At 30.0% G+C, this 13688-nt stretch overlaps 1 protein-coding gene across 2 annotated transcripts in view; it reads left to right on the top strand.

Annotated features, from left to right (window-relative positions):
• LOC143206558 (potassium voltage-gated channel protein Shaw) overlaps window positions 1–8206 on the top strand; it is a 334396-nt gene extending 326190 nt beyond the window's left edge. For both annotated transcript variants that reach the window (XM_076419165.1, XM_076419164.1), the window contains exons 8-13: window positions 819–1028; window positions 2221–2374; window positions 3381–3488; window positions 6556–6675; window positions 6731–6976; window positions 8017–8206. In XM_076419165.1, the coding sequence (XP_076275280.1) occupies window positions 819–1028; window positions 2221–2374; window positions 3381–3488; window positions 6556–6675; window positions 6731–6976; window positions 8017–8171 (993 nt within the window). In that variant the 3' untranslated portion in view covers window positions 8172–8206. The remainder of the gene's footprint in view (window positions 1–818; window positions 1029–2220; window positions 2375–3380; window positions 3489–6555; window positions 6676–6730; window positions 6977–8016) is intronic.
• The last annotated feature ends 5482 nt before the right edge of the window (window positions 8207–13688 follow it).

Raw genomic sequence — 13688 nt, 5'->3', positions numbered from 1 at the left:
GTAAGATTTCAACACTAATTTTTACTGTGGCTTATGAACAAAGCCGTCATACCATACCTTATCGAAGGCTTGGGCTACATCTAAGAATATAGCGGAACATACATTTTTAACTTTTATACTTATAGGGTTTTTTTTTCAATTACATCTATTATTATATGGACCTGGTCTATTCTAGAATGTTTGTTAACAAACCTAAACTGATATGTAGGTATTAAGCTATTTTTCTCTATAATCGGTTTTATTCTTTTCAGCGGGACTTGTTAGATAAGACGATAAAGATAAAACAACTATTTGTTATAGCTCTTGAGGCTTATTATCCCCATACGCTCATTATAAATTATCTCGATCAACCCAAACTGTTAACAAGGAATATTTTTTGCCGCGCTTCCAGCAAGACTCTAAATATTATTTAAATGTTTCGGTAGTCTATGTTCTATCCATCTAAAGGCCCCTCTTGAGAAGTTGGAATTATGGATCGATGGCTCAATAGCACAACTAGAAAACGAATATAGATTTAGAAGTAATCAAAGTTGGTTTAACTAGCAACTATTATACATATTCGCAGTTGGAGAAAATTAAATAAGTTTCTACATTTTATGATTAAACTTTATATGAATTAATAATGAAATACCCAATATGAATGTGAAATATGAAATGAAAATGAAATAATAAACAAGATATTAAATATAAAATGATTTTTTCAATCTTGGTTTCGCTAGCAATTGCTGTAATGCGCCCGCAGCCGTAGGGGTTAAAAATTAACGCTTACTCTGGATTAATTTTAACAGCCCTGAAGTGTGTCTATTTTTTCTTTGCAGGATAATAAAGAGAACAGCTTCAAAAGTATACCAGAGGGACTGTGGTGGGCCATAGTAACCATGACGACGGTGGGATATGGCGATATGGCGCCCAAAACTTACGCGGGCATGTTTGTGGGGGCCCTGTGTGCTCTCGCAGGGGTCCTCACCATCGCTCTACCTGTGCCCGTTATCGTATCTAATTTTTCCATGTTTTACTCTCACACACAGGTAAGGTACATTTTTAAAACAAATATTAATTTTAATTTGGGTCGTTTTTCATTATATATTAAACAGCAGGAGCAATATTTATTATAACAGGTCATAATTATAATAACAAGTCCCCGCCCTGACACATAGATGGCGCTACTAGAATTAAATCCACATGTTTCTTAGTTAGCCACAACTTTCAAAAGATACGTGTATACATTTGACAGTTGTCGGATCATTACTTTGTGAATTATGGTATTTTGAGTGAAACAGCTTTTGTTATTGTGAAAAAATGGATAAAATGTAATTTCGCATGTTGATAAAATATTGCCTTTTTCAAGGGAAAAAATACAGTTGAAGCAACTTAGCTTAATGCCGAGTTTCCAGACACTGCCCTAGGAAAATCAATCATCAAGGATTGGTATGCTAAGTTTAGACGTGGCGAAATGAGCACGTAAGACGGTGAAGGCAGTGGACGCCGATGTTACCGATGAAAACATTAAAAAAATCAACAAAATGATTTTTTCATTTCATGATCAAGTGTAATAAACTCTAATTTTTGCATCGATATGTGATATAGCTCCATCATTTCACTCCGAAATCCAATCGACAGTCATCCGAGTAGACTGCACAGAATGAACCTAAAGCGTGGAAAAACGCAACAGTCGGTTGGCAAGGTTATGACGTCTGTATTTTGGAATGCGCATGGAATAATTTTCATTGCCTACCTTGAAAAAGGAAGGACCATCAAGAGCGACAATTATATAGCGTTATTGGACCGTTTGAAGGAGGAAATCGCCGAAAACGGCCGCATTTGGAGAAACAGAAAGAGCTGCTTCACCAAGACAATGCACCGTGTCACAAGTCAGTGAAAACAATAGCAAAAATCCATGAATTGGGCCTCGAATTGCTTCCTCATCCACCGTATTTTCTACGTTTGGCCTCCGCCTACTATTTCCTGTTCTCATGTCTCAAAAGGCCTATTTTGAAACAAAGGACAAATCGTACTACAAAAATGGTATCGAAAAGTGGGTTCATCATCTTGGTATCGAAATGTCGCTGTAATCAGGGTATCACACTTGAGGGGAATTATGTTGAATAAAAAAAACTAATTTTGCAAAAAAATATGTTTTACAATGGTAGGCCGGGGACTTTTCAATTGACCTATTTTATACTCTTTATTATTAATTTATGTTTGTATCTTCTATTAAAGGCTAGAGCAAAATTACCCAAGAGAAGAAGAAGAGTCTTGCCAGTTGAACAGCCGAGAAGAAAGAAGCAAGACAACATTGGGAACAGAAGGGTGAACGCGATTAAACATCATCACCCTGCTATTATAAAAGATGCTTTTGGCCCATCAAAAATTGGTAAAAATAATTTAATAAAAACGTCATAACTTTATTACTTCTGTAGTATTATAACAAATACACAATATATTTTATGTTTCTTGTATTCGTTATACATATATAACATAGGGACCAGCTGAAACATATATTCTATTCAATAAAAGAGCCAATGAACTATCGTCAAAATTTATGATATCAGTACGTCACAATGTTGCCGCATTAACTAAGAATTTTGATTTACAAGATTTTCCGGTTTGTAACCTTTAATTATTATCACTAATATTTGAAAAATTAAGTAGACATAGAAAGAAATATAAAGTAGGCACCTGACAATCAGTCGACCAGTACCATTTCAAATCGAATTTTAGACTCATGCGATTCTCTGTTTCGATGAGTCAGATAGTCTGTCTGTATCTTATTAACTAGAGTATAATGAGAAGGATAAATCCGCTCCGAGATTATAACGAATTTTACAGTTTTAAAAATTTCATTTGGCAGTATATTCAACGACATCTATAACGTGCATTGGCTGTTTTATTGCAAGGAATATATATATATATATTTATATATATATATATATATATATATATATATATATATTCATATATTTTTTCTCTCTATATATATTATTACCTCTATATATTGCTAAAAACTATTATAGATTTCTATAGCAACAGAGCGTCTCAGGTCTCTAATAATAGAATCTCTCTAATAAAAAAGCGAAAAGATGATTAAGGAATGAAAAAGCAATACTAGATGATGTATTAGAAACTAGCATATTCATGTTAGATCTTATATAATCAATATATAATAACTAAAATTTTGTGTATTATATGTAAAGAAAAGATTAATTATTAAAATAGCAGGAATTATTTAAAAAGAGAATATATTAAAAGAAACCGCGATTATGACCATAATGCCTTAAAAAGCTTTAAAAGAAAGAAATACGTTGAAAATGAAAATTAACTATTGTATAGAATTAAAAAAATATTCTATTCGAAACTATTGTCAATTACATCTTTTTTAGGTAATGCAAACGGGGTACCAATTATAAGTTTGTCCTTGCAAGGACCATCGGTACCAAATATAGCAGTTTTATCTCACAATGGACCATATAGTATACAATCTCCAGAAGGTAAATATAAATATTGAATTTATTTGTAACACTAAGCTACTGATAATTTATTATTGATTTATTTAATCATTGATTAAAGTGTATTACCAAATATTACATGTAAGGTATAGATTTGGGATTTTGATTTTATTTTAGTATTAAATGTTTAACTTTATAATGGTTATTAGCAAGTGGTGAGACTAGTTTTATAATAATAAATGGAATAATTGTTGATGTAATGGTTATATGTATAAGTAAGGAAAATATGACAAATAGTTAATCTTATTCTTCATAATAACATCTTTAGATTATAATTGTTACTTACAAATATTATTTATCCTTTTTGTCAAATTTTTTTACATATATTTTCAAATGGAGTACAATTTTTTTAAATCCATATCCAACAACTGAAACTAGTCCTCCCTTTTTCAAAATTGTTTTCTTCATAAACAACATAGTCGTCATTTCTGGTATGGTCTATCCAAAGTACCAGTAAATACATTTTACATTTTACCATATTTTAGTTTATTTTAGCTTTAACATATAACAATATTCCAATATAAATAAAGTAGTCAAAGAAAAATGGTACAAAATATAATTTATTTTAACATTACAGTACAAGGATTACAAGGATTTAAACTACAGTTAATTAAATAGCCACAATAGATTTTGATAATTGTATATCCAAGTAAAGTATTTTATTTTCATTAGAGAACATATTTATATTTCTATGTTAAGTTCTTGTTTCCTGTTGATGTGTTTTATTGACAAATAATTCTGATATCACTATATTTTTCATTGGTTTCTTCTGCTACTACCTTTGTACATATATCTTCATAAAATTAGATTTAATCAATGCATTATCTCTAATGAATTTGCCATATCTGCACAACAATTAGTATTCATTCGCTCCTCGTACATTTTATCCAAATATTAATATAGCCTCTTCAAAGTTTTTTTTACTAATGCGTCATGTATATTTGTGACCTCGAAACATTACAATGTTGCCGCAACAACTTTAGTTTTAGTTCAGTTTGGCTTTGACATACAAGAAAATTCTAATCTAAATATCTAAATAAAATAATTCAACAAAAATGTTATCAAATATACTTTATTTTAACATTATAGTACATCTAATACATATGTTACCGAATTATATATATACCGTAGTGGTATCCCCTGGATGCCTAATCCATCTAATTAACAATTGTATATGTGAGAATCGTATTTTACTTTCGAGAGGATATATAACTTTTGACGTTTAGTTCTTTTTTCCTTCGATGGTGTTTTTAGTTGCCAAGTCAGTTTGGTATCATTGCATATTTTATTTCTTCTGCTGCTATTTGTGTACACTATTCTTCATGATTTTAATCACTGCATTCTGTCAAACGTATTTACCATATCTACAAAACAACTTGTATTCATTCTCTACTCATACGTTCTAACCTAATACTCATGTTTAATTTTGAACAGTTACACTCATATCTCTACATACAAATCTTTGCCGCCCTACAGTACAATTTTCTACAGATATATTCAATTACCCTCACTAATATTTAGCGCGACAGCAACCCGCTGAAAACATTCTCAATAAAATAGTAGGGACTTATATTTTTTAACATAATATCATCGATAATTACCTCTATAACGGAAATTATAGACAAAAAGGCCCCCTCCATTATCTAATCAATTTGTGACCTTAACTATCAATTGCCTTCGGCACTTTGAAACGAAATGATATCATATATTTTGAAGCAATTTAAAATTTATTAAAATAACAAAGCCCTGAAATAACGTTTGTCGATTTCTAATCTGTAGTAATAAGGACAAATATTTTGAATAATTTTGCGTACGTTTGACAACCTGCCGCCGTCTGTTTCTCAGACGTATGCAAAATTCTTTAATGCAATAGTGTTAAAAGATTTTAAGTCTTACCTATAAATTATTGTGGTAAATAATTCACACACTGCGATACGATTTTCTACCGTTATTCTATATTAATTATATATTCATCTTTACTTGTTTCCACTCTCATCGCAGGTTTTTGGTATTCCCAGCATTGGATCGTAATCTCCCATGCAGAGCTACTATTCAAGTCAATAACCCTTAATAACCGCTAATTTCCACCATTTGTCTTCTTCGGCGTGTCTAATGGAATTTACCCAAATCGAAGAGTGTTATTGTAGGGAGTATATATTGTAGAGAGTATATATCGTAGAGAGTATATGGCTTTCCACATGTTCCACATATCTACTGTAGTTCTTTGCCACTTTCCATAACAATTCAATTTGATTGAATATGCAGTAATAGGGAGGAAGATCTTACACGATGTGGTCCGAAGTTTCTATCGATACTTTCCAACAGCGATTTTAAATGCTTTACAACAAGCAAAGCGCCAAAGCAACGTTTCTCGGTTTATAATTTCCTATCACTAATGTTTTAGAGAATTTTGCAGTTATTGTTAACGCGCAACTTTTGCAGGCTGATTCGGTTACATGTTCGAACTTGTCTTTCTTCTTTGTTTTTCTATTTGAATGTACTCCCTGGAACCGGTATACCTAGGATTTACTTAAATTATCTGTTACTTCCTATGGTGTTTCTAGCTTTTCTAGACTAATATTACATATAAATATTATAAATATGAGAATACTGTGTAAATAAAGTAAGAATAATATGTATACGAACCCAACTCGTGAAAGTGTGGACTTAATCATCTTTATAAATGATTAATAAATTAGAAGTTATGGATGATTGATGTAAAAATAATACTATATGTTGAAACTTGATGATGTAGCTGACTTACCTATTTATGACAGCTTCTGACTGATACTATGTCTTTTAAAAACATTGCTCTTTTGGCGTTTTGAGCTTGGAAATTTTGTAATTCACAATCTCACGTTTAATACGTTTCTAATGTACTTTTAAAATATTTACCGAGGAGTATATATCAAAATTATATAAACTTGTAGCTGCTATATAGTATAAAGTAATCAATGCAATTAAGATTCATGTCTCAAATTTGAAAATTTAACTGACCTTATGTGACATGTTCAAAAACGTAATATTATAGCTGTTTTTGCATTTTCAGTTATTATACCCGCTTTACCAACTACCTCTCCGGCTAGTTTAGTTGTTAGTCCGCCACGTCCTCGGTCTTCTACATCGGGAAGCGTGGAAACCTTACCTCTACAACCCAAATACCTGCCTGGTAAACCGTGTTATGTTAATTCAATTGGCTGAGTAATAAAGCCGTGTTGTTTTAGGTTTCCAGAGAGATTCTACATCAGAACCACGAGATATTACTTGTTTGACCACACCTCAAGATAAATTCAATAGTCCGTCTAGGAAATTGTCCTTTTCTAGTAAAATTTATCCGTCAGATGGTGGTAGAGAAACTGAATTTCCGATGGCAAGTGGACCTGCTGCTTTAGCTATTGGAAGCTCTACGGAGGTTTTGGTCAGCATTGTTGAAAATCAAACAGGGATCAAAAAGGGTTCCTTCCTTTCAGGTAATTTTTTTATTGGTTGACTTTAGATGAAAGTATAATATAATTATAAAAGAGCAATTTCTGTTTTTTTATAATTTATGGAAAACGCATTTAGATTATTTACTAAATGCATATTGTGGCGAGTTTGAAAGATAACAGTTTCGAAAAATAAAATTGGCTCCTAGAAAGTGTGTAATGTTTACGGTTGTTTATAAGTATTCATATAATTCGAATAAATTGTGAGAGACGAGTAAATTGTGATTACTTGGATCAGTTTATTTAAAATTTATGAAAAAGGTATGGAGTAATTGTGTCAATTATGTTGCATCGTATTCAATTTTAATATTTGGAAAGTAATGAAGACTTAATATAATGAATGTAATTGGTTGTTATATGCTTATTTTTTACAATCGTACTCTAAGTGAGACGAAGATATACACATTTCTTCTCGTACTAATTTTAAAAACGAAAAGGAAATAAATTATTGCTGAATACTGTACGTTGCAAAGAATAATTTCATTTCAAATGAAACAGATTTTTCAAACTATTCACAAACCATAGAACCTTTCGTCGAACGCATCATTCTACAGAAATATTATAAAATAATAAAAAATGATTATAAAAAAGATTTCTCTGCCTTACCTGATAAAATAAGTCTTAAACAAAAACCATAATTATTTTCTTTATTATTTCTTTATTAATAGCCATGAAAATAAATTGTTGAACATTAAAGAAGAGTTTTCCTATCAGAAAATTTATTTATTAGATATACTTAGTATAAATATGGATTATATTTTAACACCTCTTTACCGTTAATATTATTTTCACAAAATGTAACTAACTAAAAATAGTAACTAAAGGTCACGGCTGAAACAGTCGATAGTAAAAAGTAGTAAAATCAAGTATAGTCCACCAAATTGTCAAAACTGTTTTTATGGATATTGTTTTTTGATATTGTTTTCAATATTTGCCATTCACTACTTAGTCCTTATAATTTTATCATAGTCAGTTACTATTATTATTAGCATTTTATAATAACTTTAATAACACTTTATTTTTAGTTAATGCTGCTAACGAAACGAACCAACAAGCTGAAGAAATTATTGATAACAAAGCTACAGTTTCTGCTGAGGTGGTTAAAGAAAAGGATGGAGAAAATAATAATGGGGAAACCGATCTGACCAAGCAACAAAATCAAGCCAGTATTGTTGTCTAATTTATTTATTTTTTCAAATAAATCATTTTTGTGTAGGTTTTGAGTTTTACTTGAGTCTGGCGAAGGTGCCGGGAGAACGATATTCCCTTAAATTTCTCAACTGACTATATTGTTATATTATATTTGATTTTAATTAAATTGCTTATTAAAGTTATATATAAGAAATCTAATAAGTTGGTAGTTTCTATATAATAAAATACAGAGTATATAATATTATAATGTTTTCAATAGGTTACTGCCTCATCAAATTTATATATCAATTGCTCTGTCCCACAGATGGCACAATCAGATAATAAGTGGAATGTTTTTCGTATATTTATTTACTTATTACCATAGTAATAGAAATGAAAATGACTGGTTTAATGATGATATGAGATATTTAATCATGACTATTAATAAAACTATTTATAAATAAATAATATTATTTTTTGTGCTAACATAAAAAATAAATTTAAGATAGTTATAGGAACAACTGTGGGATTTTGCACAACAATATTCTGTTTCCTAAAAATGATATATGTGGTTGGTAAATACGACACATATTGGTTGCTCTTCTTATTGCTAAATTTACAATGGACATTCATTATGGGATTGTTTTAAAAGCACTGAAGAATATGTTTAGAATATTCATTCAATTATTCATGGTTCAAAGTTTGAATATGGCGTATGAAGAATGTTATATTTAGAGGTGGAGATACCTAACTATGCCAAATCCACATGAAACTTAAAGAAAGATGAATTGTGATTAAGAAAGCAGACTTTTCATTTTAACTAATTGAAGATGTCATTTTGTGTTAATTAGAACCGTAATGAAAACGTTTGGAAACAAATGCAGAAATACCCAGAAGGAAATATTGAATAGAGTTCTAAAACTTCATAGTTAAATATTACTTCAAATTTAAAAATATGTTGGAACTTCGCGTCTACTATTATAAGTTTCTTTTGGGACAAATCATGCATTATATCATATTAATATCATTATTTAATACAAGTTACCACAGCCAGATTAATTAATAAAATAAAATTAATTATATACCATATTTTTTTTATCAGATCAGATATATCCTTCGTATCTCTGATGTTTCTATTTTTTAAAGTTTTGTGAAATTTTAAGGGTGTATTGACATGCTAGATATTAATTTTTCAAAAATATAGTAATATCTTTCTCAAATATAGTGAAATGATAATGATAATGATGTGATACAAATTATAAGAAGATCAAAGAGCATCAAGTAACAATATATTAGAATTTACAATTAATATCATTAATTAATTAAAGAACTATTAAAACATTTTATGTTAGCAACTAACAATGGGAACTTTCAATTGTTCTACAACTATTAAATGCTTCCATACATTTCTGGCGATATAGCCAGTTATTTTTTAGGCTAGGAGAGCAATCCTCGTTAATTAAATAAACTAAATGAAATATTGATGTATAATATAGCCTAAGCGAGTAACAGAAAGTTGTTCTTTTGCATAATATCGAATAATATATTATTCCAGCTCGAAAAGGAAGTCCTGTTGAATTTAGCTCACTAACCAGATATAGAGTATTATGATACTTATTTGTTTAAATCAACCGGCAATGCATCCGGTTTTCAAATGCTGAATATGTGCAAAAACTGATCAATGATTGGATCGCTGTTCATCATAGAGAGTGTGTGCTGAGCAATATCGTTCTTTTGACGCTGCATTAGCATGTTGGTAAAAAGGTGGGAATACATTAATATATTAATTGTTTCCTTGTATTACCAGTATTAAATATATAGTCTATTCAAAACAGTAGTGAACTGATAACGCCGCAATGTTGGCACATCGATTTTGAGTTTTAGCTTTCAACAATTTGAATTTGACATACAACAAAATTCTAATCTAAACAAAATAACTAAACTGTTAAGTATAGAAAATTATAATATTAAATTAAAAAATATAAGTTATTTTAACATTACAGTATATATAGTGCATATATTATCAAAGCACTTAAAACTATAATTAATTATACAGTTATGACAATTAGTAGGTTTGGGTAGTGTTTTATTATATTTGTATTATTTCTCCATACTGTCTATGAGTTCCAGGTACGTTTTTTTTTTGTGGTGATATCCTCTGAAAGTCTAATCCACCTGATTAACAATTATATATCCAAGTAATATGTTTTACTTTGATTAAATCATTTTGATATCGCTGTATTTCTGCTTAGTATGCTCTGTTACTATCAGTGTCATATCTGCAAAACATAATAAAATCTTCTCACATAATTTAACCAAATGCTCATGTATATTGAGAACACATATTTGTGCACATAAAACTTCCACATTCTACAATAAGATTTCCCACAGTTATCGTCCATTAATTATATCCCACCCTTAGCTATTTTCCTTCTCATCACCCTGTCTTGGAAATTTTTATCATTGAATCATAATTCCGTATTCCGAAAGTTTCAGTCAAGTGAATAACTGAGCTGTTTTGTTAGTTCAATTTAATTTTGTGTTATTACAGTGTTATTAACCATTTGTTTGAAACATAAGGCACTGTTACAAAGAGTTATTAATAAATGTTATGAATAATAAAACATTTACCTTTTTCCATCAACTTTTGTGGTCTTACCACTACTTTTATTATTATCATGCCATGAGTGACCATTGGGTATTCTTATTCTGAAATATTCCTGTCTCATCTAAATATACATATGGAAGTAATAAATCTTCCTTGATTTTATTATATGCTTTTAAAAATTGTATTCTCTTATAAACAATGTCTGAAAATTGCATTTACCTTAGTAGATTTTCTTTACCCCATTTAAATCCTATATTATATAACAGTCTATAAAAAGATGCACTACATCCCTCAAAGAGCGGCATATGTCTAAGATTTCTATGGGTACTTTTCAGCTTAACAGTTTCCTCTGAAATAATTATATTAAATTAAGTTTTTGCTCAAAAAACTCTGTTTCTTTGCATGATATATATTTGATCCCTGATAGAGGTAACATAAAGCTGATCTTGATTCATCACCCACTTAGTATAAGGATGGTCTCTTTTCGGCGACTCATTTTTAATTTTTTGGGATATTTTAGTGAATATTAAGTGCAGCTGCAACTCGCTAAAAATATTTGTACTTACCTCTTTAAAAAATTTTGTTTGCATTTTTTTACTCCATTATCTCGTTCTTCTTCGAAGTAACTGATTGGAAACGTAATCTCTTACGTCTGTCTTTTGTATTTTGAATTAGAGTAATAATAAACAGAGATATAAAATTTATCAAAACTAGCAAGGCATTCAGGTAAGGTTTGCAGTTTATAACCACTGAATGACTAGTATTGCTTTTGTAACATAAAAAGGAAATTTTATGTATTTTGTGGTTTTTACCTGTAGTGATTATCATTAATATTTGGAAGAATTTTTCAGGCGTTTGACAATCGGAAGACTTTGGCAGGCTGATTCGGTTAGATGTTCGAAGTTGTCAAACAGCACTCTATCTCTATTTAAATATAATAAAATGAGAAGGCAAATATTGTCTGACTCAAAAAACAACTTTACAATTTGCGACAGGCACATATGAATGACGCGAGTGCACAGCTGTTTTGAATAGGCCATACTTTGATCTATAAAACAATAAATTTCGTTTGAGTTTAACCGTCAACGCCCAATAAAATAATCCTATCACACAGAAACTTTAAAACACTTCGCTTTACGACTTAAAAACAATATTTCATCGTATTCGATTAGTTTAGTATCTGCGGAAACTTTAGACATAACTCAAATTATATCCCCAATGATAACTTGTAAGTTTTCAACAGCTTATTTTATCAAGTATTAAACTAAGTCTACAGTTAGCTTCTTATAAACTTTAACTTATTGAGACCATTTTCTTCCAACTTTAGTTATCAGCTTCGATTTTTTTTTCTTAACACCAATATATTGAAGATTAATTAATACTGTGCTTAATTTAATAGTTAGCCGGTTATTCGTATTACTGTGACGTTTCAGAAGGCGTAGTTTCATTCCAAATTATTTTCATTTAAGCAATGATTTATGATAGGATTATCCAATTATTTAAAAACAAACTAAACGTTAATTATGACTCGCGATAATATTGAACACAAACTAGAAAAGACGATTTAACGATATAACGATTAATTAATAATGATTAATATTGATGTGACCAAAAAGCTGTTTCTCTAGGTGGGGTGCTTGCCATTAAATAATACAGGCAAAATTTCAAGCATTTATTGGAATTTACACATGAAACAAGTCTAACGTTACGTTATGTTTTTCATGTTACGCTCTACGACTGACACCATTAGTAAATCTGTCCAAAGCAGGCTGTTCCTCGTTGAAGTTTGGGTAGTGGTACCAACTGTTAGTTAGTTGGTGACAACATTATATTTTCATTTTCTTTCTTTCGTTTACGTTATAACATAAATTGATAGGCAAATCGTTTACTACACGTCTGTAGTGACAAGTCGTCACTGCCTTGCCTTGAAATAATAACTTTTAGAATTATATTACGACTTGGGTAGATATGGTAGGTTAAAAAATCGCTTTCTTTTCTCTGGAAATCAATTTTTTCTACATATATCTAAACGTATAATCTGTATTGATGATGGAATGATGGAATAAAGTAAACATAAAATATAAAGCAGACTTTTTATCGAATTAATTGATTTAATTTTACTGGATTAGTAAAACTAGCAGCATAGATATGGTCTACAAAGTTGCTGTGAACATACGGCATGAATATGTTTAATGTAATGCGTGTAGCTATTTGTAAATTGGTTTTAAAATCAGACAATATTTTCCTTTAATTTTATTCTAGTTAAAAATCTACTTAATGCTTTGGTGGTTTTAACAATTTTCAAATCGCTGCTTATTATTACTCTCATTAAAAATGCCGATGCCGGACAGAACAGATTGCCTCTCTAATGAGTTACTTAGTATAGGAACTAGATAATGGAACCCCCCTACTGTCATAAAATTCGTTAGAGGTCTAAGAATTTTTACTGTTTAATATTAATTTGCTGCAGTTTTTATTGAAAATATTTTTAGCGTGTTGCAGTTGCAGTGATTATTAATATGGACACGGTCACTGAAATACCTCAAAAAATTAAAACTATAATGTTTGATAATGCTTGATGCTAGCACTATCAGAGATCAAATAATGAAATGTATAAAAACAATGAGCAGTATTTTTCAATTTAACCATAATTTAATACAATTATTTCAGAGGAAACTATTAGTCTAAAAAGTATCGAAGAGTTCTAATGGAACTACCAGACATTGCTTTTAAAAGATACAATCATAAATCTTATTATTTCAATTTGTGTATTTAAATGAGATGTGGATATTTCAGAATGGGGCCAATATATCTAACGGTCACTCGTGGCAAGATGAAATGAAAACCATGTTAAGACTACTAAAGCTGATGGAAAAATGTAAATGTTGGTATAACAATTGATTAGAGTTTATTAGTCATAACAGTTATTAATAGTCATTGCAGATATATTGTGCATCA

Source organism: Rhynchophorus ferrugineus, unplaced genomic scaffold, assembly GCF_030347505.1.
Source record: "Rhynchophorus ferrugineus isolate W39M unplaced genomic scaffold, kcgeb_rfMv2 rfM1, whole genome shotgun sequence".
Taxonomy (NCBI): Eukaryota; Metazoa; Arthropoda; class Insecta; order Coleoptera; family Curculionidae; genus Rhynchophorus; species Rhynchophorus ferrugineus.
This window is presented reverse-complemented; position numbering and strand designations above follow the sequence as displayed.